Source organism: Mercurialis annua, linkage group LG5 (assembly GCF_937616625.2).
Source record: "Mercurialis annua linkage group LG5, ddMerAnnu1.2, whole genome shotgun sequence".
Lineage (NCBI taxonomy): Eukaryota > Viridiplantae > Streptophyta > Magnoliopsida > Malpighiales > Euphorbiaceae > Mercurialis > Mercurialis annua.
In genome coordinates this window covers 50486296-50512337 of record NC_065574.1, presented here as the reverse complement: position 1 = coordinate 50512337, position 26042 = coordinate 50486296, and the positions used below count along the sequence as shown (strand labels likewise).

Sequence of the window (26042 nt, the reverse complement as noted above, 5' to 3'; positions counted from 1 at the left end):
AAACTCCTCTCTATAATATATTAATTGTGTATTGATTCAAATAAGTTTTATGAAATTTATTTATAATTATATTTATTTTAATTACAATTTAATTTCAATATTTTATAAACTAATTATGTTTACATTAAATAAATGTATTTATAAAAAACAGAACCATAATCAGTAAAAATTAACTTGAAACTATGGTCTGAGTATAGAAAAACACCATTGTTATTGCATAAGATAAAGAATAAATTACTGTGAGGCTCCTTATATATGTCATAATTTGATAATTTTTTTTAAATATTAAATAATTTAAATATTAAATATTAAATATTAAATAATTTTTAAAATATTAAAATATTAAATAATTTTTTTCAAACTAAAAATATCAAACTGTGAATTATAATGTACATATTCTTCTTAATAATTTTCTATAAAATGAAATATAGTTTTTTATTTTTAGAATTATTGAGAAATCGATACTATACATGTTAGTAAGTTTGAGACATTTTTAGATCATTTAAGCCTAAAAAACGAGAATTTCTCCTAAAAAGCAATTATTCCATCAAGTACTATTTTGGATAATTGATTCTGAAGGTCATTGAACTTTCAAGTTTTTTTTATTCCAGTCACTGAACTATTTGTTTTTTTTATCACTGAACTTTTAATTTTTTTCATTTGGTATTTTCTAGCCAAAAATGCTTCGGTAGCAGCCGGAATTATTTTTTTTACCTGAAAATTTGCCATATGTGCATAATTTGATCTAAAAATTAATTTTTAAAGTGAAATTATGTATATATGTGATAAATTTTCAAAATAAAACTAGCAAAATCCGGTTATCACATGTCAATTTTCGGCTGCCACCTAAGTATTTTTGGCCGAAAATACTAAATAAAAAAAATGAAAATTCAATAATTAAAAAGAAAAAAAATAGTTTAGTGACTGAAATGAAAAAACTGAAAAGTTCAGCAATAGTCAAGATCAATTATTCAATTATTTTATTTGTTTTGGTGATGGTGGTGACCGAATGGGAGTGTTGCACGGCATGTGGTGTCATGCTGGTGGTATAACCAGGTTTAATGACATGTTAAAACGAATCCAATTTCGCCACGTTTCACTTTTGTACTTATTATTGGATAAAAGGGCAGGTAGACCATTTTATTTTAAAGTCAAGTCCAAATTGACACGATTTTAACTTCTCGGTCTTTCTATAAACTTTTTTGCTTCCATTTAAGAACGCGTAGTGGAGTCAGGTGCACTTAAAAGTTAAAACAATGCGACAGAACTTCCATAGTTACGTGCGATCTTTGCTTCTTTTGTCGTAAGAATTCGATGAAGTTCAATCCGATAAGTTTTTCTATAGGAGGAATACTTAACTTGCTGGATTGATTATTAAATTAATTAAGCTACTGATTTGATTTCAAAACACTCATCAAAACAACTACCAATGTACAAATTCACTTCCTAAAGTTAATGAAAAGTATCACTAAAACTCATGGCAAGCAACCAACAGAGTTGGTCTAAATGGTAAACAACTTGTTATCGCTTAAATAAGATTTCGGATTCGAGTCTTGTGAATGCAGAAAATTCACAGACTCACCCATCATGCCAGGTGTGCGACGCGAGTCGGATCCGAATTAGTCAGGACGAAGCCCTGGAACCCGGATGAGCAACCGAAAAAAACTCATGGCAAACAATCTTTTTTTTTATATGTAATATAACATATTTTATTAATAGAAAAATAAAAATACAACTTAATTAATGATTATTTCAAAATTGTTTATAAAAGTTTATTTTTATATTTTTAAGCACAATAAGTAAACAGTGTCAGTTTACATTAAAAACGGTGTTGGTGTCTTAATTGCAAAAATTAAAAAGTTAGTGTATTTTTTTATCAAACTTAAAAGTTTTATATTAAATATGAAAAACGTAAAAATTGGTTATTTTTTTGCATTTAAGCCTAAAACTATATAAGAAAAGTATTATTCTAACAAAAAAAAATACGTATTTTGTTGACTGATTTCCAAGGAAACGCTTTACCTATACAGCCTAAAAACAGAAATAACTGAAAAGAAAGAGCAGTAAAAAAAAGCTTATTACTATTTCACTGCTAAACCTTTTACCAATTATTAATCTGCCAAGAAGAAAATAGTAGGCTTCTTTGGTTCAGTAATCTCCACGGACCCTTCCAACATTTTAGCCACTTTCCCCATAGAAGGCCTAGCCTCTGGTCTATCTTGTAGGCACCACATTGCACTTTTCACCATCCGGTCCACCATCTCAAAATGATGCCTCTCATCATAACAATGCTTGATTTTACGGTCCAATATCTCATCTACTTTCATTTCCTTGAACACCTTATCAAATGCCCATCTCGGAAAATACCAATCATCACTCTCCACCATTGAACCTTGCATCTCGAAATTCCGAGACCCGGTTACTAATTCTAGTAACACCATTCCGAAACTATATACATCGGCTTTCGGGGTGATCGGGTCGCTTTTTACCCATTCGGGGGCCATATATCCACGTGTGCCTCGAATGCGAGACAAGCTCACCATGTCTTCCTTTTTCCTCAACTTGGCTAGACCGAAATCTGATATTTTCGGACAAAAATCATCGCCTAATAGTATGTTTTCGGGCTTGATGTCGCAATGCAAAACCCACTCCAAACACTCCTCATGTAAATATGCAATTGCTCTTGCCACACCGAGGGCTATCCGGTATCGGATCCCCCAATCGAGTATGGGTTGCCGCCCGTCGATAGCAACTGGACCTGCATCCATCTCGGATCCTGAAGACGCAAGCTGACCCGCAGGAAAAAGGTACCTATCAAGAGAACCATTAGGCACATACTCGTAGACTAAAATCCTCTGCCCTTTCTCAGCACAGAAGCCCCATAACCTGACCAAATTGAGATGGTGCATCCTTGCAATAATCGTAACCTCAGCCCAAAATTCAGCATCACCACCGGTGACATGTTTCAAGCACTTCACCGCGACGATTCGCTTATCGGTCAGCTCGCCTTTATAGACATCACCGAACCCACCTTTCCCTATTGCATTAGAGAAGTCATTAGTTGCTGATTTGAGCTCTGCATATGTGAAACGTTTCGGCCCGCCAGCCGGGAAAAATTCAAGGCCTAAAGTTCTAGCCATGTCCCTATACGTTATATACTTTTTCAAAAACGCCCAGAAGAACAAAATTCCTGAAATCAACTCAGCAGCAAATAGTGTACATATAATTGCAATATTTCTTGTTCTAGAATTGGATTTTTCAGGTGGGAATGGAAGGCCGATTCGAACAGGACATGTCGTCTCTTGCACGCTAGTCATGGTACCAGCGTAATTCGACACGTCCTGTTCTTTAGCATCGACACGCAAGAACATAGCGGTTTCAGTGCCTGGAGACCAATACCCATAAGGCATTTTTCCAAGCTGAAGAACACAGTAGCCTTGACCATCATATTTGAACATAAAACCTTGACAACTCTTGTTTCTCAAGCAACTCGTTTCACAAGTTGTGAAATTCCTGACTTTCAAATTCGACTGATTTAACCCACCAGTGAAATTAACATAATCAAGTCGAAGAAACTTGGTTTTGTCCGAAAGTGGGATTTTCCTGTCACAAGCATCAGAATTTACAGAATTTCTCCTGAAACCTGGTGGACATACACATGACCTTAAATCTGATTCTCCAGGCATACAAATTGCATTAGGCCCACAAATCCCATGAACCTGACAGACCTCTTGTATTGCTTGCCAAGCAACAAACCATTGACCCTGACTCTGATCATAACTATAAATTCTCAAAACACCATCATCATCAAGAGTCAACCGTCGAATCCGATCGGTAGCATTAACAGAAAAATCAGCAGAAATTATAGAACCCCCACTTAATTGAGCCACACTACCATCATTTCTTAACTGTAAAAAAGCACTAGGGGTAGTGTAATAATTTTCAGAATCAGAAATAAAAACCAACTTGGAAGAATTTTCGAAACTGAACTTACCATTCCTGGAAACAAGATTAGTTTTCACAGTTATATTCTGTGTCGGTAAGAACGTATCAGTAGGATAATCAAAGCTATCCCAAATATCATTACCAAACACAAGCCTTCCACTTTCTTGCAAAGAAAGTAAAGAAAAACTGGAGTTTCTCATACTCTGAGAACCAGGCCATAGGTTTATTAATCCTGAAGAATCATTCAACAAGCGGAGCTGACCGGTCGGGGTGATAACCAGAGAGGCGGCGGTGGAGAGTGGAGAGGAAGTACTAGTCGGAGCTGACCAGATAATAGTCTTGACCGGCAATTTGAAGTACCATATAGAGAAAGTAAAGAGAGTTGATGAATTGGGTAGCGGTAGAAAGGCGGCGGCGAAGGTGGAGTTGGGAGAGAGGAGGATCTTGTTGTCGGCGGGACGCCATGGGGAGGCGGAGATGGAGAAAGAAGTGAGATTCTGTTGAAATGAGAGTGAAGGGGAATTTGAGAAGACAAGAAGAGCAAAGAGGAGATAGAATAGTGACATTTTTTAATATTTGTTGATGTTTGGTGTTTGTTTATGGGGACTGGTTGTTGGTAGTTATGGTGTGTGTTGAAGGTTTATTAATGGCGGACTGCCGTGGATAGAGTGGTATATAGTGCGTTGACCTGTGATGGCTTTAGTTACATAACTGTTGATAGTGCATTTAGACTTTGGCTGAGTCTTGGTCAAGCACTGGACCAGTTGCGCACTGGAAACAAAGTTAAATAAAACACAAAACAAAACCAAACAAAATATTAATTGGATCAACACTTAACAGAAAAAATTAGAGGAAATTACACCATTTACCAAAAAAAAATGAAAATAATACAAAACTACATGTTGACTTTTTTCATTTATAAAAATATTAATAATATTTACAAAAGTACAAAAAAATAAAAAATAATATCAAACATACGGTGTATACTGTGGGTATAATGTCAGTATACTAATAAACTAACATTATATCAACATTATATAAACATTATATCAAAATTATACCGACATTATACATACTGAGATTTTATTAATATTAAGTGGAAATTTACCAAAATTACATCAAATCGTATACTAAAAATTAAATTAATAATATACCAAAATTATACCAACAGTATACCAAAAGTATACACATCAAAATATACTGAAATTTTATTATTACATCAACATTACACCACATCGCATACTAAATATTAACCTAACAATATACTAAAATTATACCAATAATATACAAATTCTCTAGTTCATTACCAACTATAGTGAAAAATACATATAAAAAAAATATGCATGTTATCAACTAGAAAATATATATAAAAATTTATAATCGATATACCGAAAATATACTGAAATTATACCAATAATAAATCAAATATTATTTTTAAATTATCTTATTTATAGTTTTAGTATTCCAAAATTATACCATAATTATACCGACATTATACAAATCGTACTTTTGTAATTAATTTTTATTTTTTGGTACTTTTGTAATTAATTTTAAATCAGTCGTATTTTTGTAAATAAAAAAAGTGTACTGGTACTTTTGTAAATATTTTTAAAATTTTAGGTATTTTTGTCATCGCCCCAAAAAATTATACATTCATTTTCCTTTTCTTTTATTTATTTGCATAATACATTTATTTATTTATTTCTATTTTCTTTAAAATAAATAAATAGAATAATTTTTAAAAATTTTGACAGTTGAAAATGGAACAAATTAAGCATATATAAATTTAATTAGATAGAATAATTCATAACACGAATTATATAAATTATAAATTAATAAAAATAGTATTATATATTATTTAAATTTAAATAAAAAATATAATATTATTTATTCTATAACTAAATTTATTTTTATTAATATTTAATATAAGTAAATTTAAAAATATAATAAATATCACGCTTTTTAGAGTTTGAAATTTAATTATTAAAAAATTATAAACATATTTATATAAAATGTATGATTTGGTAGAGTCGTCATGCCTCCGCATAAGCAATAACTTCAATGACAATTTCTTCTTTTTTAAAGGATGAATTTGCATTTGATGTCTTCTTAAAAATTAGGGTTAATTGCAAATGCATACACAAACTTTATCCTAATTTGCAATTACAACATAAACTTTAAAACTTGACAATGTCAGTAACCAACTTTCATTTTTTGGCAAATTGGTACACCGACCAATCATGCAACGACACATGGCGGTATATTACAATGTACACGTTAGTGTTTTTCGTGTTTGGTGTATCGATTTGCCAAAAGTGTAAAGTTGGTTACTAACATTGTCAAATTTCAAAGTTTATGTTGTAATTGCAAATTAGGATAAAGTTCGTGTATAAATTTACAATTAACCCTAAAAATTATAGGTCTTTGAATTATCTTTTCAGTTTCGTTTGAATTTTTTTAGATTTGATGTCAGAAAAAAAAAGTTATACCAATATAATCAAATTGACTATCGATAAGAGCAATATGGGGAAAATTTCGTATTTTTCGGTAGATGTTAAGTATATTCATAGAATATTGAGAGACATATTAGATTAGATATGATGAAATTTTCCTAATTAAATTTTAAAAAAATAATTAAATTTCCTGGGTTTTATTTGGGTAAATCATCAAACACATGCATGGTGACCAATCCGAAAGTGTATAACAGAAAACCCAGATATGCTTTCTTTAGAACACAAAACATAGAAATACGAAGATTCATCATTAGAATAGGATAATAGAATAAAACGTTTGAAGAATTCTTTTTATGAATATTTGAAGAATATTCTTTAAAGGGTTTCTATTATAGATGCTCTTTTTTCATTAAAAAAATTAAGGGTAAACAAACAGCACAGCTAGTGGCAGTGATCATTCATATTAGGCAAAATCCATATGGAGGCCCCTCTATTTTACCAGTTTTGTTCGAAAAACTCCTATCTCAAAGTTGTTCATGTCCGGGTCCCTGTACTTGTCAAAATCCAATTTTAATATCCTTAGTTAGACGGAAATTGGCAAGTGTATTACACTCACCGATACTGAGAGTGGGGAGAAGAAAAAAATGGCATGGTCATTTTTTTTATTAAGTGGTGACATGGTAATACTGACTGGGTATTTCTTTTTTCTTTTGTCTCTTAAATTCAACCGCAGGTTTACATTTCTTCACCAAACACCGACCAATAAAACGAACAAGCAACCATTTTTCCTTCACTTTCGTCTAGCCTTTTACCAAATGTAATTCTGCAAAAAGTACTCGAAAAAGTCATTGTTTCTTCAGTCAAGTTTACAGGTTTAGATTCTTCGGCTAGTTTGGAAGAAACTTCATCTTCTCTAATGGGTCGAAAACTTTGGCCACGTTTTGATTTAAAAAAAGAGCAAATTACTATGACACCCCTCACATTTAACATAATTCACAGTTTAGTCCCTCTTATTTGAAAATTGAACTATATAGCCCCTCACTTTTGTTTTTGCCAACGATTTAGTCCTTCCGTCCATTTTGGATGTTAGTCAACAAAGTCAACAAAACTATATGGTCCCCCATTTTTGTTTTTCTCAACGATTTCACCCCTCACTTTTGTTTTTGTCAATGATTTAGTCCCTCATTTTTGATAATTAATTTATCCATAAGTCATTTGACTTCGTTGACTAACACTAAAAATGGATGGAGGGACTAAAATGTTGACGGAAGCAAATGTGAGGGGCCACATAGTTTAGTTTTCAAACAGGAGGGAGTAAAGTGTGAATTATGTCAAATGTGAGGGGCTTCATAGTAATTTGCTCTTAAAAAAATGAACAACGATGATTGAACCACATTTTTAATTAAGCTTACAAGATAGAGGTTCCCCTGCAGGCAAAGCATTACGAATTGCTCTCCAAATGTAAAGCTTCAGTTTAGACGGGATTTGAAGGTGCCAAAGTTGTTGCCACTAAGATTTTGAAAACAGACAATGCAGTTCATTATCCATAAAACTGACTAGAAAAAGGAGCCAAGGAACATGTAAAACAAATTAATTAACAATTTTTCTTCACATTAGGTTTCATAAAAGCTTATCAATGAACCCCGAAATACATGAAGAGAATCAGAAAATTAACAAGAACAAAGCAAATGCAACGCTTATCTAGCCTTTATGCTGAAAAACCAAAGAAAACTTATGGTAATATCCATCAGAAATTAACCATTTCTCGTCAAATATTTGCAAAATAATGATGCAAATGATTAGCTTTACGCATTTCGATTTCTAACCGTTTCCACCAATCCATACATATGGGTTATTTTTAAATTCAATTTTAGCAAGTGGGTTGATCTCAGATTTTCAAAAGAATAAGATAAAGTTTTTAATTTCAGAGCATGCAATGGCATCGAGGAAACAAAAATTGTTGTTGACGATGTTATGTTGCTGAAGCTTGAAGTTCATTTGTTTATTAAAGAATCCACATCATATTACTTCAATTATTTTTTTATAAATTTGTCTTTTGAAGTTTGAAGTTTGAACTTCCAGATTTGGTTACAATGGGAGAAAGATGATAGAGGTGGTCTTTTGAAGAAGATGGTAAAATATTAACTTTGCTCCCTTAAGTTTACTCTTAATTTTAAAGTAAATTCTGACGTGGCTCTGATACCAAGTTTGTCACGACCCATTTTCATGAATCGCGACCGGCGCTAGGGTATGGGTATAGTTGTACCAAAACCCGTAGCTAGCCTTGCGGATAATCAATTTATAACATTTAAACAATGTACCTGCATAAAACCACATGCTCGGGGGCAACCGAGACTTCAGCCTAGTCTAGCAGTACATAAAGCAATATATATTTAAATTACGCTTATCTCAGAAAAATCTCCAACAGTATGGCAATATAATATAAATACCATAAACACTGTAATCATGCCAAAAGCGATAAAGTAATAGTTGGACAAATCCAACAACAATAGTCAAAAATATAAATAAAAGACTAAGACATGAATAACTGATACTACTACTGCGGTCTAAGAGTTTAAAACAGTTCGACTCTTTTATTCTGAAAAATAAAAACCTCCGAGAATGAAGAAACGGAGATCGACCAAAGCTCAAATCATAAACCTGGAAAATTTGGGAAAACAACGGGGTCAGATTTACTGAGTAGAGTTTATATAACCATTTACATTTATTAAGTTAAAAACCTTTAAAACGTTTAATAAAACATTTTCATTATGGATTATCAATGAAACCCTAAACCACAATTCTAAATCCATTGTCGTGTCGGTGAGACGTATCTCAATAACCGATCCCCGACTATCACTTAATAAATAGTGAGCCCAGGAGACGTATCTTCCACCGGTGCCCTCACTAAGGTGAGACGTATCTCAAACCTACCTCAATACCATAATCATTACCGGTGCGCACGCAGTCCCGATGATGCCCATCGAGTAGCACGTTCCAAATCAAGTCCACAATGCCGAAAACAGTTCAAAAGCTGCTTATACATATATATATACAAAATATAATAATTGCTTAATAAAGAGGTAAATAGAGATATAAACTCACTGCTTGCTATTCCACGTGAAACTTGGCAAGCAATTTAAATCTTGTTCGCCTATGAAGTACGAACAGTCGACGGGTCTAGACAAGGTATAAAATCATAATTAAAAACAGACCCTAACTCTTGAGAGTACTAGACACCACATAGGACTAGCACAAACAACAAACCACGGTAAAGCAATTCAGAGTAAACACAAAGCTCAATAAATTGTAATGCCCAAAATAATACAGTCTATTGAGTTCTCGCTTAAAATACATTTCGGAAAAATATATTATTTAATTCATAATTAAATAATAAATAATAATAAATTAAATCAATTTTCAAATAGTGGGTTAGCCGAGTTACCGATAGCTACCAAGCTAACCTCACATGTCAGGCGACCCAAGTCTAACCCGACCCAAATATTTTATCAATACTATAAATCATAATTTATAATTATAAAATGATACTCTTGATAAAATAATAATTAAATATTAAAACAGAACTCAATAGCTTAAACACAAGTAACCAATAATTACTGACAATTTACTTAACTAAAATAATTTAAGAAAATAATTAAAAATTAAAACGTAAATTAGCCGAATTGGCACAACAAGTCAACAATTTAAAATTGACAATTACCCAAATAATTTTTCGTTTACAAGATTGTAATATAACTTATCGTTTTCAAAATATGATAAAAAAAATAATATAATCGATACTAATACTATTTTTAGATTTAATATAATTAGCAAAATTTAGAAATCAAAACGATAATCTAAAATACGGTTTTAAAATTTGTATTTAACCAAATTTTAAATTTAGATCAACATGATTATATCTTCAAATATAATCAATTCGTATAGCCAAAATAATTTAATAAACTACTTTAAAAATTAATTTATAAGTTTAATTCAAATTGGCATGTTAAATCTAATATTTATAAAACGATTTAAATTAAAATCAAACCAATATTATTATTCTATGTGGATAAAATCATCACTTAATTAGATTATTAATCAAAACAAAATTTTGATTAACCAACCTATAACTGAACCAATCAACATTTAATTTGATTAAATATCAAACAATACTTGGCATATAAACCCACTCAAATTTTTAAAATGGCATTATAAACTTGCCGCAAGAAATTAGAAATGTAATGTATTAGTTGTTCCTATTAGGGACAAGTTGCAGATTTTCCCAATTAAATATGAAACAATGTTGGCCTATTTGCTTAACTAAGCAAACCAATATAAATAATAAAAGAATCACAAAAAAAACCATACCCATCAATTATTTCAAACACAACAGATTATACATGATACCAAAAGTTAGTAAACTAATTAAGATATGAAACCGATTTATGCCCAAGTAAAAATGTAAATTTCAAAGATATTTGAGAGAATGAGAATACCTTGTAACGAAGAATCAATTTGAATCAAACAGTTGAAATTCGATGTTTTTGTTCTTTTTTTCTTTCAGCGTTGTTAATGTCTATATAAAGAATAGTTAGGAGTCCTTATATACACTTAGCTAGATTAGGGTTTTATTTAAAATAGATAAAATTCCAGCCTTAGCCCTTATCTCTTTCTTTACTTTATTTTATTATTGTTATTATTATTATTATTATTATTATTATTATTATTATTATTATTATTATTATTATTATTTTGGGTCTTACACAACAAAGGTTGAATTCTTATAAGGCCCACAAGTGATGAAGGAGCAAACCCAAAATGTATTCAACGAGTCAAACGAGACAGCCAAATCACAAAAACAATTAACCCGACATAATTTACAATAAAAAGAAAAAAAATACGGGGTATTACATTCTCCCCAACTTATATAAAATTCGTCTTCGAATTTAAAATAAAAACGACTAACGTAGTACACAACATAAATTACATACAGAACGCATATAACCAACGTAAAACTCACGAACCAGATATTTAAGGTAAACAAGGACAACAATAATAATAATTATGCGTAACGAACTCCGTCTCTTAAGAACATTCCCCAACCAAGTAACCAATAAAATCAAAACCATACAGTAATTAAGCCCTATCGAGTTCCATTTGAAAATATAATCCGGAAACCTTTTCAAACCATTTGGTAAAACAACTTAAAAGAAAACAAAATGGTATTTAGCCGAGTCAACCAAGACTTCCAAACTTAAATCACGTGTCGGGCGACCCAAGTCAAACCCGAAACAAAGAAACCCCATATATTTTCGGCATGTTTCGTCTTGAGTTAACCTTTCCGAGTGGAAATTTTGTTTGGAGTTATCATTGCAAGAGATTCGAGGTTTCGTTTTAGATTATTTTAATTGAATCTGAGACAGAGGAGGTGGCTAGAGTTGTTGAAAGACTACGACTGTACTATTCAGTACCATCCTGGTAAGGCTAATGTGGTAGCCGATGCGTTGAGTCGCAAGTCTTCGGGCAGTTTGGCCCATATTTCTGAGGTTGGACGTAGACCCATGGTTAGGGAGTGGCATGGTTTGATAGCTTCGGGCTACGGTTTTCAGGTTTCTCAGAACGGGAGTTTGTTGGCACAACTGCAGGTGCAGCCGGTTTTGATTGATAGGATTAAAGCTTTACAAGCTGAGGATCCACAATTGAAACGGATTATGGATGAGATCCATCTGGACGGGAATTCCGAGTTTGTTTTTGTTGACGGAGTTCTCAGGTTTGGTTCTAGACTGTGCGTTCCGGATTCAGATGGTTTGAGAGACCAGATTCTGGAGGAAGCGCATAGGTCAGCTTACAGTGTTCATCCGGGATCTACCAAGATGTACCATGACCTCAAGGGTACGTATTGGTGGAGCGGAATGAAGAAAGATGTTGCAGAATACGTTTCCAAGTGTCTGACTTGCCAGCAGGTGAAGCTGGAACATCAGAGACCTTTTGGCTATCTGCAGCCACTACCTATTCCAGAGTGGAAGTGGGAGCGGATTGCCATGGACTTTGTTGTTGGTTTACCACGTACTCGACAGGGGTACGATTCCATCTGGGTGATAGTTGATCGTATGACCAAGTCAGCTCATTTCCTTCCTATCAAGGTTTCGTATCCTGCTTCGAAGTTGGCTCAGTTGTACATCGACAGGATTGTCAGTTTGCATGGTGTACCGGTTTCGATTGTTTCTGACAGAGGTTCTGTTTTCACTTCGAGGTTCTGGAAAGCGTTACAGGGGTCCTTGGGTTCTCGGTTGGATTTCAGTACAGCTTTTCACCCTCAAACTGACGGTCAGTCTGAGAGGACTATTCAGACATTGGAGGATATGCTCAGGATGTGCATTCTTGATTTTCAGGGTAGCTGGGATACTCATTTGCCGTTGATTGAGTTCTCCTACAACAACAGTTATCATGCGAGCATTGAGATGGCACCTTATGAGGCTTTGTACGGACGCAAGTGTCGATCTCCTATCTGCTGGGAAGAGATCGGCGAGCGGAAGTTGTCTGGTGCTGAGATCATTCAGATTACCTCAGAGAAGGTACCGTTGATCAAACGGAGGTTGGAGACTGCTTTTAGTCGGCATAAGAGTTATGCTGATCCGAAGAGAAAAGACATCGAGTTTCAGGTGGGAGACTTTGTGTTTCTTCGGGTTTCGCCTATGAAAGGCGTGGTTCGTTTTGGTGTCAAAGGAAAGTTGGCACCGAGGTACGTCGGTCCTTATGAGATTTCAGAGAGGATTGGAGCTGTGGCATATCGTCTGGTTCTGCCGCCAGACATGTCGTTAGTACATCCTGTGTTTCACATTTCTATGTTGAGGAAGTGTATTTTCGATCCTTCGCATGTGATTGTGCCTCAGAGTGTTGAGATTGACCAGGAGCTGTCCTATGAGGAACAGCCAGTTGAGATTGTCGATACGCAAGTGCGTAGGTTACGGAACAAGGAGATTCCGATGGTCAAAGTTCTGTGGCGGAATCATTCTGTTGAGGAGTGCACTTGGGAGACGGAGTCCGATATGCGGAAACGTTATCCCTTCCTCTTTCCTTGAGGTACGTGTATCGTTGCTTATGTGATTTAGTTGATTGTTTTTGTACTTGGTGTGTTGTTATGTTTATTTGTTATGTTTAAATTCGAGGGCGAATTTTTAATAAGTTGGGGAGAATGTAATATCCCGTATTTTTTTTATAATTATTATTTTTAAATTATTTCAAATTTATTTTAATTTTTGTATTCCGTCAACCTTTAAATAATTTAGCATTATTATATTTTTTTTTTATTTAAATTTATTAGAGTCGTTCGTAATTCGGTCGTAGTTCGATTCGTAATTGGTTTGTTTTTTTACTTTTAAATAAAAAAAAAGGAAGAAAGCTTATTATGCATGAAAATGAGCCATGCACACTTTCCTTCCACGTGATTTGCCTTGTGCATAATAAGCCCATAAGTGTGTTTGGTTTAGCCATAACATAAAAAGAAAAGAAGCCCATACAAGTTGTTACATATCATCTTCTTCCTCCCTCATATATATGGTTTACTGCTTTACGTCTTCACTTCCTAAACCTAATATTTTTCATCATCTGGAATCAAACCTCAGCCGCCACCCTTCCTTTCAATCTCAAAAATCATAATCTTCATTATTCCCTTGCTTTCGATCAAGTTTCAGTAAGTAATCCTTTAACTTTCTTTTATTGTTTCGATATCGTCAAAATACGGTTCTTGATTTCAAGCTTATTGTTTTAGCTTTAAATCTGATTGTTCTTTGACGGTTCTCATCGACTCAGCGATCTCTTCGATCCTTACGTATTACATATAAAAAGGTACGTACAAATTCCTCCGCTTAATGCCGTCACGGTTTATCGTCACCGTAGTTTGGGTTTTGCCGTTGCTTAGGCTTTGAAGTTTCTTGATGTTATAGTTGATTATTATTCCATGATTCATTGATTGTTAATGGTTTGGGTAATTTTGGCCATCGTTTTTATCCATCGAAGTTTAGTTGTGGATTTGAATTTTGGTTCGAATCTGAGTTCATAATGAAGTTCTGTCTAATGGTTAGCCGAAGGTCATATCATTCTTGTTGAGTTGATAATTATAATCTTGCCTAATATTTGATTATGATCCCTTATTGAATTGTTTTGATAAGAAAATTATGTAGTTGTTTATATGGTTTGGGGTTACTGTGTAAAAATTCAATTTATGAAGATGATAAAGGGGCGGGGTTGTTGCTGTGTATATATGGCCTTGTTTCTTTAGTTTGCAAAGTGATGGTTAACTGGCATTTTGATCACCTTAATTGTTTATTTAAATATATTGAATTCCTTAAGTTATTATAGTTATAGTTTTGCTTTTCGATGATAATTTTTATATTGTTTCAACTTTAAATTGGCAACTTGAAAAGATAATTATTTTATAATCTAAATTAATATAATTACTCGAGTAATTATAGTTAATTTTGATTGACATGCCAATTTGGCTAATTTACGATTTAGCCCCTAAAAGTTTCTAAAAGCTTATTAAGTTATGTTTTATCTTTTGGGACTTCTAATTGATTTTTAATTAGTAAATGAAGAATGGGAAATTTATTGGATTTCATAATTGACTAAAGTACCATTTAGCCCTTTTTGGCTAAAGTACAGTTTAGTCCCTATTTGGCTAAAGTACAATTTAGTCCCTAAACTTTTATGACTTATTTAATTAAGTTTTTGGGGTGTAACTTGGGTTACTTGAATTATAAGATATTAAATTCTATTTTAATATAGATAATTGTTTTATCAAGTATCTTTAATTTATAAACTCGGGTTTATAAAATTAATAAGTTTTGTTTGGGTTAGACTATGGTCGCCCGACAAGTGGGAAGAAACTTGGTAGTTTTTAATAACTCGGCTGACTCACTGATACGGATTTTAACTCGGGTTAAATTAATTTGTTTATTTAAATTACTAAAATCGTAATTTAATATATAATTAATATGATTGTATTCTATAACTTGAATTATATTTGGAATGCATTTAATATAAGTGTTTATTAAATGTGGTTTGGTTTTGCGTTGTGCTAGTCCTATGTGTTGTCTAGTACTCTTTAGAGTTAGGGTCTGATTTTAATTATGATTTTAATATTTTATTTAGACCCGTCGACCGTTCGTACTTCAGAGGCGAACCACAGTTAGATTGCTTGTCAGGATCACGTGGATTTAGCAAGCAGTGAGTTTATATCTCTATTTACCTCTTTATTAAGCAAATGTATTATTTTGTATATATTTATGTATAAGCAGCTTTTGAACTGTTTTCGGCATTGTGGATTTGATTTGGAACGTGCTACTCGATGGGCATCATCGGGACTGCGTGCGCACCGGTAATGATTATGGTATTGAGGTAGGTTTGAGATACGTCTCACCTTAGTGAGGGCACCGGTGGAAGATACGTCTCCTGGGCTCACTATTTATTAAGTGATAGTCGGGGATCGGTTATTGAGATACGTCTCACCGACACGACAATGGATTTAGAATTGTGGTTTAGGGTTTCATTGAAAATCCATAATGAAAATGTTTTATTAAACGTTTTTAAAGGTTTTTAACTTAATAAATGTAAATGGTTATATAAACTCTACTCAGTAAATCTGACCCCGTTGTTTCCCAAATTTTCCAGGTTTATGATTTGAGCTTTGGTCGATCTCCGTTTCTTCATTCTCGGAGGTTTTTTATTTATTTCAGAAATAAAGTGTCGAACTATTTTAAACTCTTAGACCGCAGTAGTAGTTTCATATTATTCATGTCTTAGTCTTATGTTTATATTTTAGACTATTGTTGTTGGATTGGTCCAACTATTACTTATCGCTTGTGGCATGATTACAGTGTTATGGCATTTATATTATATTTCCATGTTGGATTTTATTTGAGATAAAGCGTACTTTAAATATATGCTGTTTATCTGTAATGCTAGATTAGGCTGAAGTCTCGGTTGCCCCCGAGCATGTGGTTTTCTGCAGGTACTTTGTTTTAAATGTAATTAAGTTGTTATCCGCAAGGCTTGCTACGGGTTTTGGTACAACCATACCCATACCCTAGCGCCGGTCACGATTCATGAAAATGGGTCGTGACACTTTATTATACATATTTTTTTTTTATTTAACGGAAAATTTTGTAGTTAACGGCGAGTGTAATACACTTGCCAATTTCCATCCAACCAAGGGTGTTAAAATTGGATTTTGCCAAGTACAGGGATCCAGTCGTAAACAATTTTGAGGTAGGGGTCTCTCGAACAAAACCGGTAAAGTAGAGGGGTCTCTATATGAGTTTTGCCTTCATATTAATACAAATAATCAAAATTTGAATTATGAGCTGATTAAATCCATTAAAGAAGCCTACATAAGGTGAGACTATCTCCGATAGAAATTTGTAATACTCAATGCGAGAATCGTTAGCCAAAAATTCACCCAGTTCCATAGACGTAAAGGCAAATAAAATCATAAACTATAGCAATTAAATATCAACTGATCTTAAAACATCAATTTGCCAATGTTTGTACAATACCAAAACTACTGCGTCTATAGAAATATATAGTTACCTGAGTCCATACTTGCTGGCAGAAACTTCTCGTATATATTTAAGTTTCTCATGCTCTCTAGGATATACGCTTGTTTTAAAGATACTGCCAACAAAAAACATGCAAATTCTACTAAACTACCTAGCTATTCATCTGAAACTTAATGAATTGCTATGTAAAATTGATAAAATCAGTATATATATAATGTAAAACGGAGGGTTTGGGTTAAAATATTTTGAGGTTGTCGAAATATAAGCCTTTTACATTTTGATAACCAACATTTTATTTGTTATATTTTGGTAATCCAGTTTTTATTTTTGTTACAACGAGAGGTTATTCATTTTAGGCGAAATTTTGCTTATGTGTCAAAAAAAAAAACTAATATCCTTCATGTGTCGTTTTTTAAAGGTATGATCCTTCATGTGTCGACATTTTTCCAGTGGTATGATCTGTGTCGATTTTTTCTATCGTTTTGCTAATATGACATTCTTACATGACACGGTTGGGTTAAAAAACGATTTAACATTGCCACTAAAGTAAAATTTAATATAAAATGAATGAGTGACCTCCCCTCCCATAGTAACGAATATGAAAATTTAGATCATCAAAATATAACAAATACAATATTAGTTACAGAAGTGAAAAAATATATAATTTAATAACAGCAAAATATCTTAATCCCGAAAGGTTTACACATAACTCTTTATCTTCTGACTGGAGTATGCATTTAGGGGGAAATTTAGGGAGGAGATTCACGAGCTTTAATTTGGAAACAAGAAAAATAAAAATAAAAATTTGTAGATGAGCAACTTGAAGAGGGGAAACCTCTGCTTACAAAGGGATGAAGAAGATAGAGTGATATCAGAGATTATTGTTAAATGACAAAATTTAGCAATACTTATTTTCAGTGGCGGAACCAGAAAATTTTTCCAGCCCGGGCTAAACGATATTTAATTAATAAATGTATAAATATTATTTGTATAAAATTTATATTAATAAAAAATAATTGCAATCATTACAATAATCTCTAATCACTGCGATGTATTTGCATTCTTCGCGTCAGTATAGTTTGAAAGCATTGTAAATAGACTAGTTATAAATTCTCACAAAAATAACATGTCTTTTTTTTTTGTTCGGAAATTGAGTTCGAACTATCTTCTTTACCACAAGAGTTGACGTTTTTTGGCGTCTTAATAACAAATTTATCTATAATCTAAATTGATTAATTTTCATAAGTTTTCATCAAGTTCTATTTTAAAATATTCTCGAAAACATCCAACCAACGAAATTATAGGATAGAATAAAATGACAATAATTCTAAAAATACTTGTAGTATTCTAATTAATAATTTGACTTTGATTTTTCATGACTAAAATCGATATAAATAATCTAAAACTATAATTTAATATAGTTATCATATAAAAATACAAATATATAAACTAAATCAATTTTTACAATATAATTTAAAAAGGGAAAAAAATTTCTTAAAATTTAAGGTGGATTGATTTTGGTGGAGAAACAATTAGAAAATTGTACGAATTAATAATCTACGAGTGAAGAAATTAGATATATTTAGGTTAAAATTTTTAAAAATAAATTAGAAAAATTGAGAATTAAACTAGAAAATTTGGTTAAACTTTTAATTAAATTTGAAAATTATTGGTTGGATACAGAATTTGAAAATTTTAATCCTCTTTGTGGGTTATTATGCTGAAAACGAGATTGTTTTACTCTCATTTACCAAAACAGTAGAAGTTAAAGATGGGCTAATTAGCCCTTTTATAAGTAAACAATGGGCCTATTTAGCCCTCCTTCTAAAGTAAAATTAGGGCAACACTATATCCTATTCTTTCTTTATCCTCTTTAGCCACAGAAGTTGGTTCATAGCCTGCAGCCATGGCTGAAACATAGAAGCTTTATGCCGGCGTTCATCACTTACATATCAGATTTTTTATTTTCCGATGGTAGCTCGGGCTCAAGCCTACCCGAGGCTGAACGTGGTTCCGCCCCTGCTTAGTTTACAAGGAGACATGCATAACCGTGTCAAAACAAATAAAAAATAAAAAGAGACATGCACAATTTTTGTTAACTCATATATGCAGCCGTTTGGGATTAGAGTTTCCGCAAGTGATCTACACAACTCGAGTGAAAATTAATCTGAATATAGAAGGTTTAAAAGTGTCGTCTTATAGTTGAAAGTCGTTCAGTAAACTTTATGAACCCTGCACTATAAAAAATTATGCAATTAATACTTTAAAAAGCTAATTAATAATGACATAATACCCATAGAGAAATTCTTATGTAAACTCAGTCTACCACGTCATCCGTGGACTAAGCCAATCATATTATAACATCTCATTAAAATGAGGTTATTCTTGTAATTTCGTTTGTTATTTGCGTACACTTTTAAATAATGATATTACAAGAATATCCTCATTTTAATAAGGTGTTATGACATGATTGACTTAGTCTACGGATAACGTGGTATACTTAGTCTACCTAAGAATTTCTCAATACCCATAATATTTTATTCCTTTCAACTTCAGTCTCACTATAAATACAAAACCATTTCGATTATGAATTTAAGATTTGGGCTTGAAATTAATAATTTCACCATCCTAATTAAATAATTATAATCAATTTTTTACTTAATTAAATAAAATATTATTCTAAGTAATTAAAATAATTTTTTTTATAAATAAAAGATATAAAATTAGCGCAAAATTATGAAAATAATCAATTATTTTTACTATTAAGCAAGCCATCAAAAACTAAAAATCACTAAAAATCAGTTAATAACTTATTAAACTGAAAAAATAATAATTAATTTAAAATAATTAATATAATTATATTTAACTAAAATAATTATCTTTTTTTTTAAGAAAAATTTAAGTTAGTCAATCTTTGATCACAAGTGTTTATTAGTATTTTTTATTTTAAAAATATATTTTTTTCAATGGTGTTAACTGTCAACTTTTTTCGTACTGTTTTTGATGATACAAAAAAGTCAAAATATTATTACCGAACCAAAGAATAAAAAATGGTTTAAGGTACAAAAATGATCCTAATGTTTATTTTGTGTCTCACATGCCTTCCTAATATTTTTTAAGTCTCAAAATGACCCTAATGTTATCAAAGTAGAACAAATATACCCTCTGTCTAACGGTAGCGTGCTTTAAAATTAATTCGGCTGATCTAGCATCCAATTAGCTATTGCCATAATGTTTTTAGAGTTTTAAATATGACCCTAACGTTATCAAAATGGAACAAATATAACCCTAATATTATCGAAATGGAACAAATATACTCGCCGTTCAACGATGGATTGGAGGGTATAGTTGTTCCACTTTGATAAGGTAAGGGTCATTTTTAAGATTCAAAAAACATTAAGGGGGACTGTGAGACACAAGGTAAGGGTCATTTTGTACCTTCTCCCTAAAATTTTGTTTTATTCCATTCACATTGGTGAATACCGAACCAGCCCTCAGAGGACAGAGCAACTCTAATAATGACACACATCGAAGTTGACGCACAAGCACCGCCGGCCACGGCGGAAACGAAGACAACTCCGACATTATAGAAGACAGTTTTGATGTCATATTTACTACCGTTGCAATGGCCTCACTCTCACAGCGAAGAGCTCCCGCTTTCCACGGAAGAATTTCAATCTTGAAGAGAAGGTACCAATTAAGATTCCCCAGTCTTGTATTTCATTATTTTAATTGATTTAGTTAATGAAACCAAAACCTAAATTATTTGCTTGCTATCAGTATTTTAACTTAATGTTTTTCTTTAATTTTGTATTTTCTATTAATTGCGCATAGTCTAAGCAATTTCTTAAAATCATTGATTTTAGGGCTAGATTCATTATATAATCTTACACTATCTGCAATGCATAATGGAGGATTAAGGATGAGCCATCATGTAATCAAAGGTTAAGTTAATCCCCAGTAGCACGAACACTTCATTCTATCAACATGTCCTGTTTCAAAAACATTTCGGACACAAAACTTCATTTTTTTACATAAGAACCCTTAAATAACGCTGTTTCGCCGTGTCCGTGTCAGAGTGTCCCGTTTTCCATGTCCGTGTCCATGCTACCTAGGTTATTCATTAATGACTATGAAATTTTCCTTTGTTAATCAGATGATAAGCTTTTGTCGACTAGTAACAGCTACAGTGATATATTACGGAAAGTGGCAATGGTGAAATTATTAATTTCAGGGCCAAATGCTGAATTTATAATAGACAAAGTTTGTATTTATGGGGAGACTGAAGTTGAAAGGAATTCGAAACAAACAGACAATATTATGGGTATAATGTCATTATTCATTAGCTTTTTAAAGTATTGCTTAATTTAACAAGAATTGTGCATGTCTCTTTATAAAATTAGTATTGCTAATTTTTGTCAGCTAACACTAATCTCTGATCTCACTCAATCTTCGTCTCCATATATTGCTCTGTGAATACAGGTTTCCCCTCTTCAAGCTGCTCATCTACGTATTTTGTTTTTATTGTTATTGTTTCCAAATTAAAAGTTCATGGATCGACTTCCTAATTTTCCTCCAAAAGGCATCCTCCAGTCGGAAGAGCTTAAAGAGGTATGCAGAGACCTTCTATTGTATAATATAACTATATAGGATTTGTTTTATAAATTTTCCATAGCGATTCATTAAGTTTTCAGAAGAATAGCTAAGTAGTTTAGTAGAATTTGCATGTTTTTTGTTGTCAGTACATCTTTAAAACTAGTGTATATCCTAGAGAGCATGAGGAACTCAAACATATACGAGAAGCTACTATCAACAAGTATGGACTCAGGTAAGTAGATACTTTTCTATAGACGCAGCTATATTGGTATTGTACAAACATTGGCAAATTGAATTTTGAAGAGTTTTTAGAGATTTAAAACTGTTATTTGTTTATAAGATTATTTATTAAAGGGTTAAATGCAAATTCATACACCAACTTGACCTAATTTGCAATTACAACATAAACTTTTAAATTTGGCAATGTCGGTAACCAACTTTAATTTCTTGGCAAATTGGTACACCGACCAATCATAAATCGACAAATGGCGTTTTATTACAATGTCCACGTTAGTGTTTTTTGAGTTTGGTGTATCGATTTGCCAAAAGTGTAAAGTTGGTTACTGACATTGCCAAGTTTTAAAGTTTATGTTGTAATTGCAAATTAGGTCAAAGTTGGTGTATGAATTTGCATTTAACCCTTTATTAAATGGTAAAAAAAAAATTGAAAGAAAATGGTAAAAGATTAAATGTGAATAAAACTATCAATTATGAACTATAACATGTTTTGTAATTTAACACGAACTTTTAATTTTTGAAATTTAAAACACGGATTTTCGGTTTTTGAAATTTGAATCGCCAATTTAAAACTCTGATCAGTCGGTAGTGTCATAGTGATATAAATGCCGAATCCTATGATTTGAATTATAGAACATTGAAAGTACATGTTTGAAATTGCATATATTAGAAGTTAAATTCATGATGAAATTATATAAAAAGAATAGTTTCATTTTATTTGCATAGGTAAATTAACGCAATTTTCAAGTGCAGGAGTATAGCATCTGTGCCGGTTGATGAAGGGCTATTTCTGACAATGCTTATGAAGATAATGAATCCAAAGAAAACATTGGAGATTGGTGTTTTTACTGGCTATTCTCTCTTAGCAACCGCACTTGGGTTGGCTGATGATGCCCAGGTAACTTACTGTTTTGCCCGTCAAAGATTACATAAAATGTGTGTTTCATTAGAATATATGAAGATTGTGTATGAACCTTTCTGATGATGAATAGGTAACAGCAATTGATACAGATAAAGAGGCTTATGAAGTTGGATTACCATTCATTCAAAAGGCAGGTGTAGATCACAAAATCAATTTCATCAACTCAGATGCTGAATCCGTTCTAACGAAAATGTTGGACAATGTAAGTAATTTGGAAATTCTTACCTCACTCATTAGTTTATATGAATTGCGTTTACGAGTTAAATGTTATAGAATGAAGGTTTGGAAGAAATTGATTTTGCATTTGTGGATGCTGAGAAACACAAGTACAAGGAATACCATGAGCCATTGCTGAAACTGGTCAAGGCTGGAGGAATAATTGCATATGATAATACCTTATTTTTCGGACTTGTTGCTCAACAAGAAGACACTGTCCAAGAGAATCTCAGGATAGCAACAAATGGTATATTGGAACTCAATGAATTTTTGGCTAACGATTCTCGCATCGAGATTTCACAAATTTCTATCGGAGATGGTCTCACCTTATGCAGGCGTCTTTAATGCAATTTAATCACCTCTTAATTATTTGTATTCTCATGTATGATCATTACCAGACTTGTTTTAGCTGTGGTGTTTGTTTTTCCATTTTTAATGGAAGAAGAGCTATGTCTAATAAAAAATTAGCCAAACCCATATAAAGGTCCTTGTATTTTACACTTTTTTTTCTGTAGGTCCTTATACTTCATTTTTGTATTATCTGGTCCCTCTATTTATCTATTTTTGATTTTCAGGTCTTTTGTGAGTTTTTTCCAGTCCCTCTACTTACAATTTTTGTTTCCTCCAGTCCCTCTACTTACAATTTTTGTTTCCTCCAGCCACACAAAAAGACCAAAAAAAACTCATAAAGGACTTGAAAATCAAAAATAGATAAGTAGAGGGACCAAATAATAGAAAAATGAAGTATAAGGACCTACGGAAAAAAAAGTGTAAAGTACAGGGACCTCTATATGGGTTAAGCCTAAAAAATTCTATAAAATGATAAAGACATATCCATAATTCAATAATACATCTGATAGTTAATTTTTTTTTCTTTTCATGGTTTAAGTGAACCACCTCCTAGGGGTGTTCATTCGGTTAAACCGAACCGAAATTTTTGATTTTTTCATAAACTGAACCGAAGTTTTGGGAAAATTTAATTTTTCAAACCGAACCGAACTGAACCTGTTGGTTCGGTCGGTTATTTTGGTTTGGTTTGATTTTTCGGTTCGGTTTACGTGTAAAATTGACTGAAATTTTTTTACTCTAAAAACCGAACCGAACCGAGCAACCGAAATTATTCTACTTTTCCAAACCAAACCGAACTGAATTTATCGGTTCGGTTCGGTTATTCAGTTTTAGTCGGTTTTTGCACATCCCTACCACCTCCTAGTTAGCAACAAATAAGCAACTTAATCCAACAATATCCTAACTGGTATAAAAAGGATCAACAATATCCTAACTGTTAAGTTGGATCCTTGAATCTACCTAAAAATATTAATTCTTAATTGGAAAATGTAACATGTGCAAAAGATGCTTGGCATGCTCTCCGATCTAAAGCCATAGTTTGAACATTTAAAATGAATTTCCATCGATTACAAAATGATCAAAATCTTCCTATACTGGGTAGGAAGAGCATGTTCGACCAACTTGCAGCTCTCGGTAATAATCCTGTCCAGGTTATTACAAATGGTAGACCTTCTACGGGCTCATTAGAATTTAGATTCTAGGAGTTACCGTACTTTTCCAAAGTTACAAAATGGTTACCGAACTAATGTTTGTTCCAAAATAGTTATTGAACTAGTTTGCTCCGGTCCAATGATCAACGACATAATCTGCTAAAATCTGCTGGCAGATTAATAATTTATTTAAATTATAAATTTATTTAAAAATGTATAAAAAAACTGTGAAAAAAAATCATAATATGTAGACTAATAAAATAAAAATCTATTTTCATGTTAATAATAAATTATTTGAAAATATTTATGATATTACTCTTTTAATAATAAATTTTATATTAGATAAAAATCAAATAAAGTATAATGTTAAAATAATAAAAATTAAATAAATATTTTTATAATATGCGAGTTTGTCAAAATTCTATCTTAATTTTATTTTTAAAACATTAATATTTAAAAAATTAATAATTTATAGAAATTAATATATATATATATATTTTATGATGAATAATTAATATATATTAAACACTATAAAATATAGAGATTAGAAATTTACCCTAATTGAGTTAGGATTGGATTCGAAACTCAGATCTATAGTTGAAACTTAAGACAAAATTATTTTTAACAATTAAATTTTATTTTTACGTATAATGAAATAAACCAATTTTAAGGAAAAGATTTTTCATTTTATTACCATAATTTTATCAAATCAAACTTGCAAAATATTAAAATGATGATGACCATAGAAATGAAATAGATTATTTTTTTTCTTTAAATGATGTAACCAAATGTGCCCTTGGCGATATATTTGTTGTAGGCAGGGGCGGAACCATATGAAACTCCGGGTACGTTTTAGTCCACTTCCATTATGTTATCAGAATTTTTGAAATATTTTATGAAAAGAAAATACTCTCTTCATTTTTATTTAACCGTCTATTTAACTAAAATTATACATATTAAAATAGTGGGTGTATATTTTATCTTAAATTATAAGAATAAATATAAATATAATCCTATTAATTAACAAATACATTATAAATTCAGTCATAAAATCATTTATTAAGAAGAGATAAATTTGTAAGATAACAACAAAAATTTGATTTTTATTTGTATTGATGGATATCAAAATATTATAATCCGAGTCCTGTGTGATTCGTCCACCGAGGTAGACCTCGAGACTCGCTGAAGGATGACATAATAGACAATCAAGATTAAGAAGAATCTATACGGATTCACGTAATAAATAGAAGACCGAATCTTATATATGGGATTCAGTGATCAAATTCAGATATGGATATTTAAAGATTCAGAAATTTGGATATCACTAATAAAGGAAGATTCTGAAAGACCTAGATATTCTAGAGGAATAAGGAAATATATTCTTATTCGGAGTCATACTCTTATTCAAGAAAGATAACCTTATTTAGGATATCCATTTCTAAATAAACTATATGACTATTTAGATTCACATGCCAAATAGAAATTCCTTTCCTATTTGAACTCTACGAGGTATTCATTCACTACTACTATATAAAGATAGTGATGTATGCCTAAACACACAACATATTCAATTACAATACTCTCTTAAACTCAATACTGACTTAAGCATCAAAGT

General features: G+C 31.9%; 2 protein-coding genes and 2 long non-coding RNA genes across 9 annotated transcripts; 2 read left to right on the top strand and 2 right to left on the bottom strand.

Moving 5' to 3' along the window:
- Nucleotides 1–2064: 2064 nt before the first annotated feature.
- Nucleotides 2065–4653, bottom strand: LOC126683020 (G-type lectin S-receptor-like serine/threonine-protein kinase At1g34300). The gene has a single exon (XM_050378838.2). It carries the CDS (start codon nt 4509–4511, stop codon nt 2112–2114), a length of 2400 nt encoding a protein of 799 aa, XP_050234795.1. The 5' UTR covers nt 4512–4653; the 3' UTR covers nt 2065–2111.
- Nucleotides 4654–8772: 4119 nt separating this feature from the next.
- Nucleotides 8773–11044, bottom strand: LOC126682969 (uncharacterized). The gene is made up of 2 exons (XR_007641566.2): nt 10895–11044; nt 8773–9578 (listed from the first exon to the last, which is right to left on the bottom strand). It is a non-coding gene; the product is annotated as an uncharacterized LOC126682969 (long non-coding RNA).
- Nucleotides 11045–15547: 4503 nt separating this feature from the next.
- LOC126683105 (uncharacterized) lies at nt 15548–16303 on the top strand. Its single transcript, XR_007641605.1, has 2 exons — nt 15548–15626; nt 16071–16303. It is a non-coding gene; the product is annotated as an uncharacterized LOC126683105 (long non-coding RNA).
- Nucleotides 16304–20432: 4129 nt separating this feature from the next.
- Nucleotides 20433–23802, top strand: LOC126680648 (caffeoyl-CoA O-methyltransferase-like). 6 transcript variants are annotated; one of them, XM_056105780.1, is made up of 7 exons: nt 20436–20647; nt 21114–21281; nt 21440–21568; nt 21676–21785; nt 22544–22688; nt 22783–22914; nt 22986–23802. In XM_056105780.1, exons 3-7 carry the CDS (start codon nt 21509–21511, stop codon nt 23271–23273), a joined length of 735 nt encoding a protein of 244 aa, XP_055961755.1. In that variant the 5' UTR covers nt 20436–20647; nt 21114–21281; nt 21440–21508; the 3' UTR covers nt 23274–23802. The 6 variants fall into 6 exon arrangements, with proteins under 6 accessions (XP_050231759.1, XP_055961755.1, XP_050231756.1 ...); XM_050375802.2 differs by lacking the exon at nt 21114–21281 and having other exon boundaries at nt 20433–20647; nt 21729–21785; nt 22993–23294; XM_050375799.2 differs by lacking the exon at nt 21114–21281 and having other exon boundaries at nt 21729–21785.
- The last annotated feature ends 2240 nt before the right edge of the window (nt 23803–26042 follow it).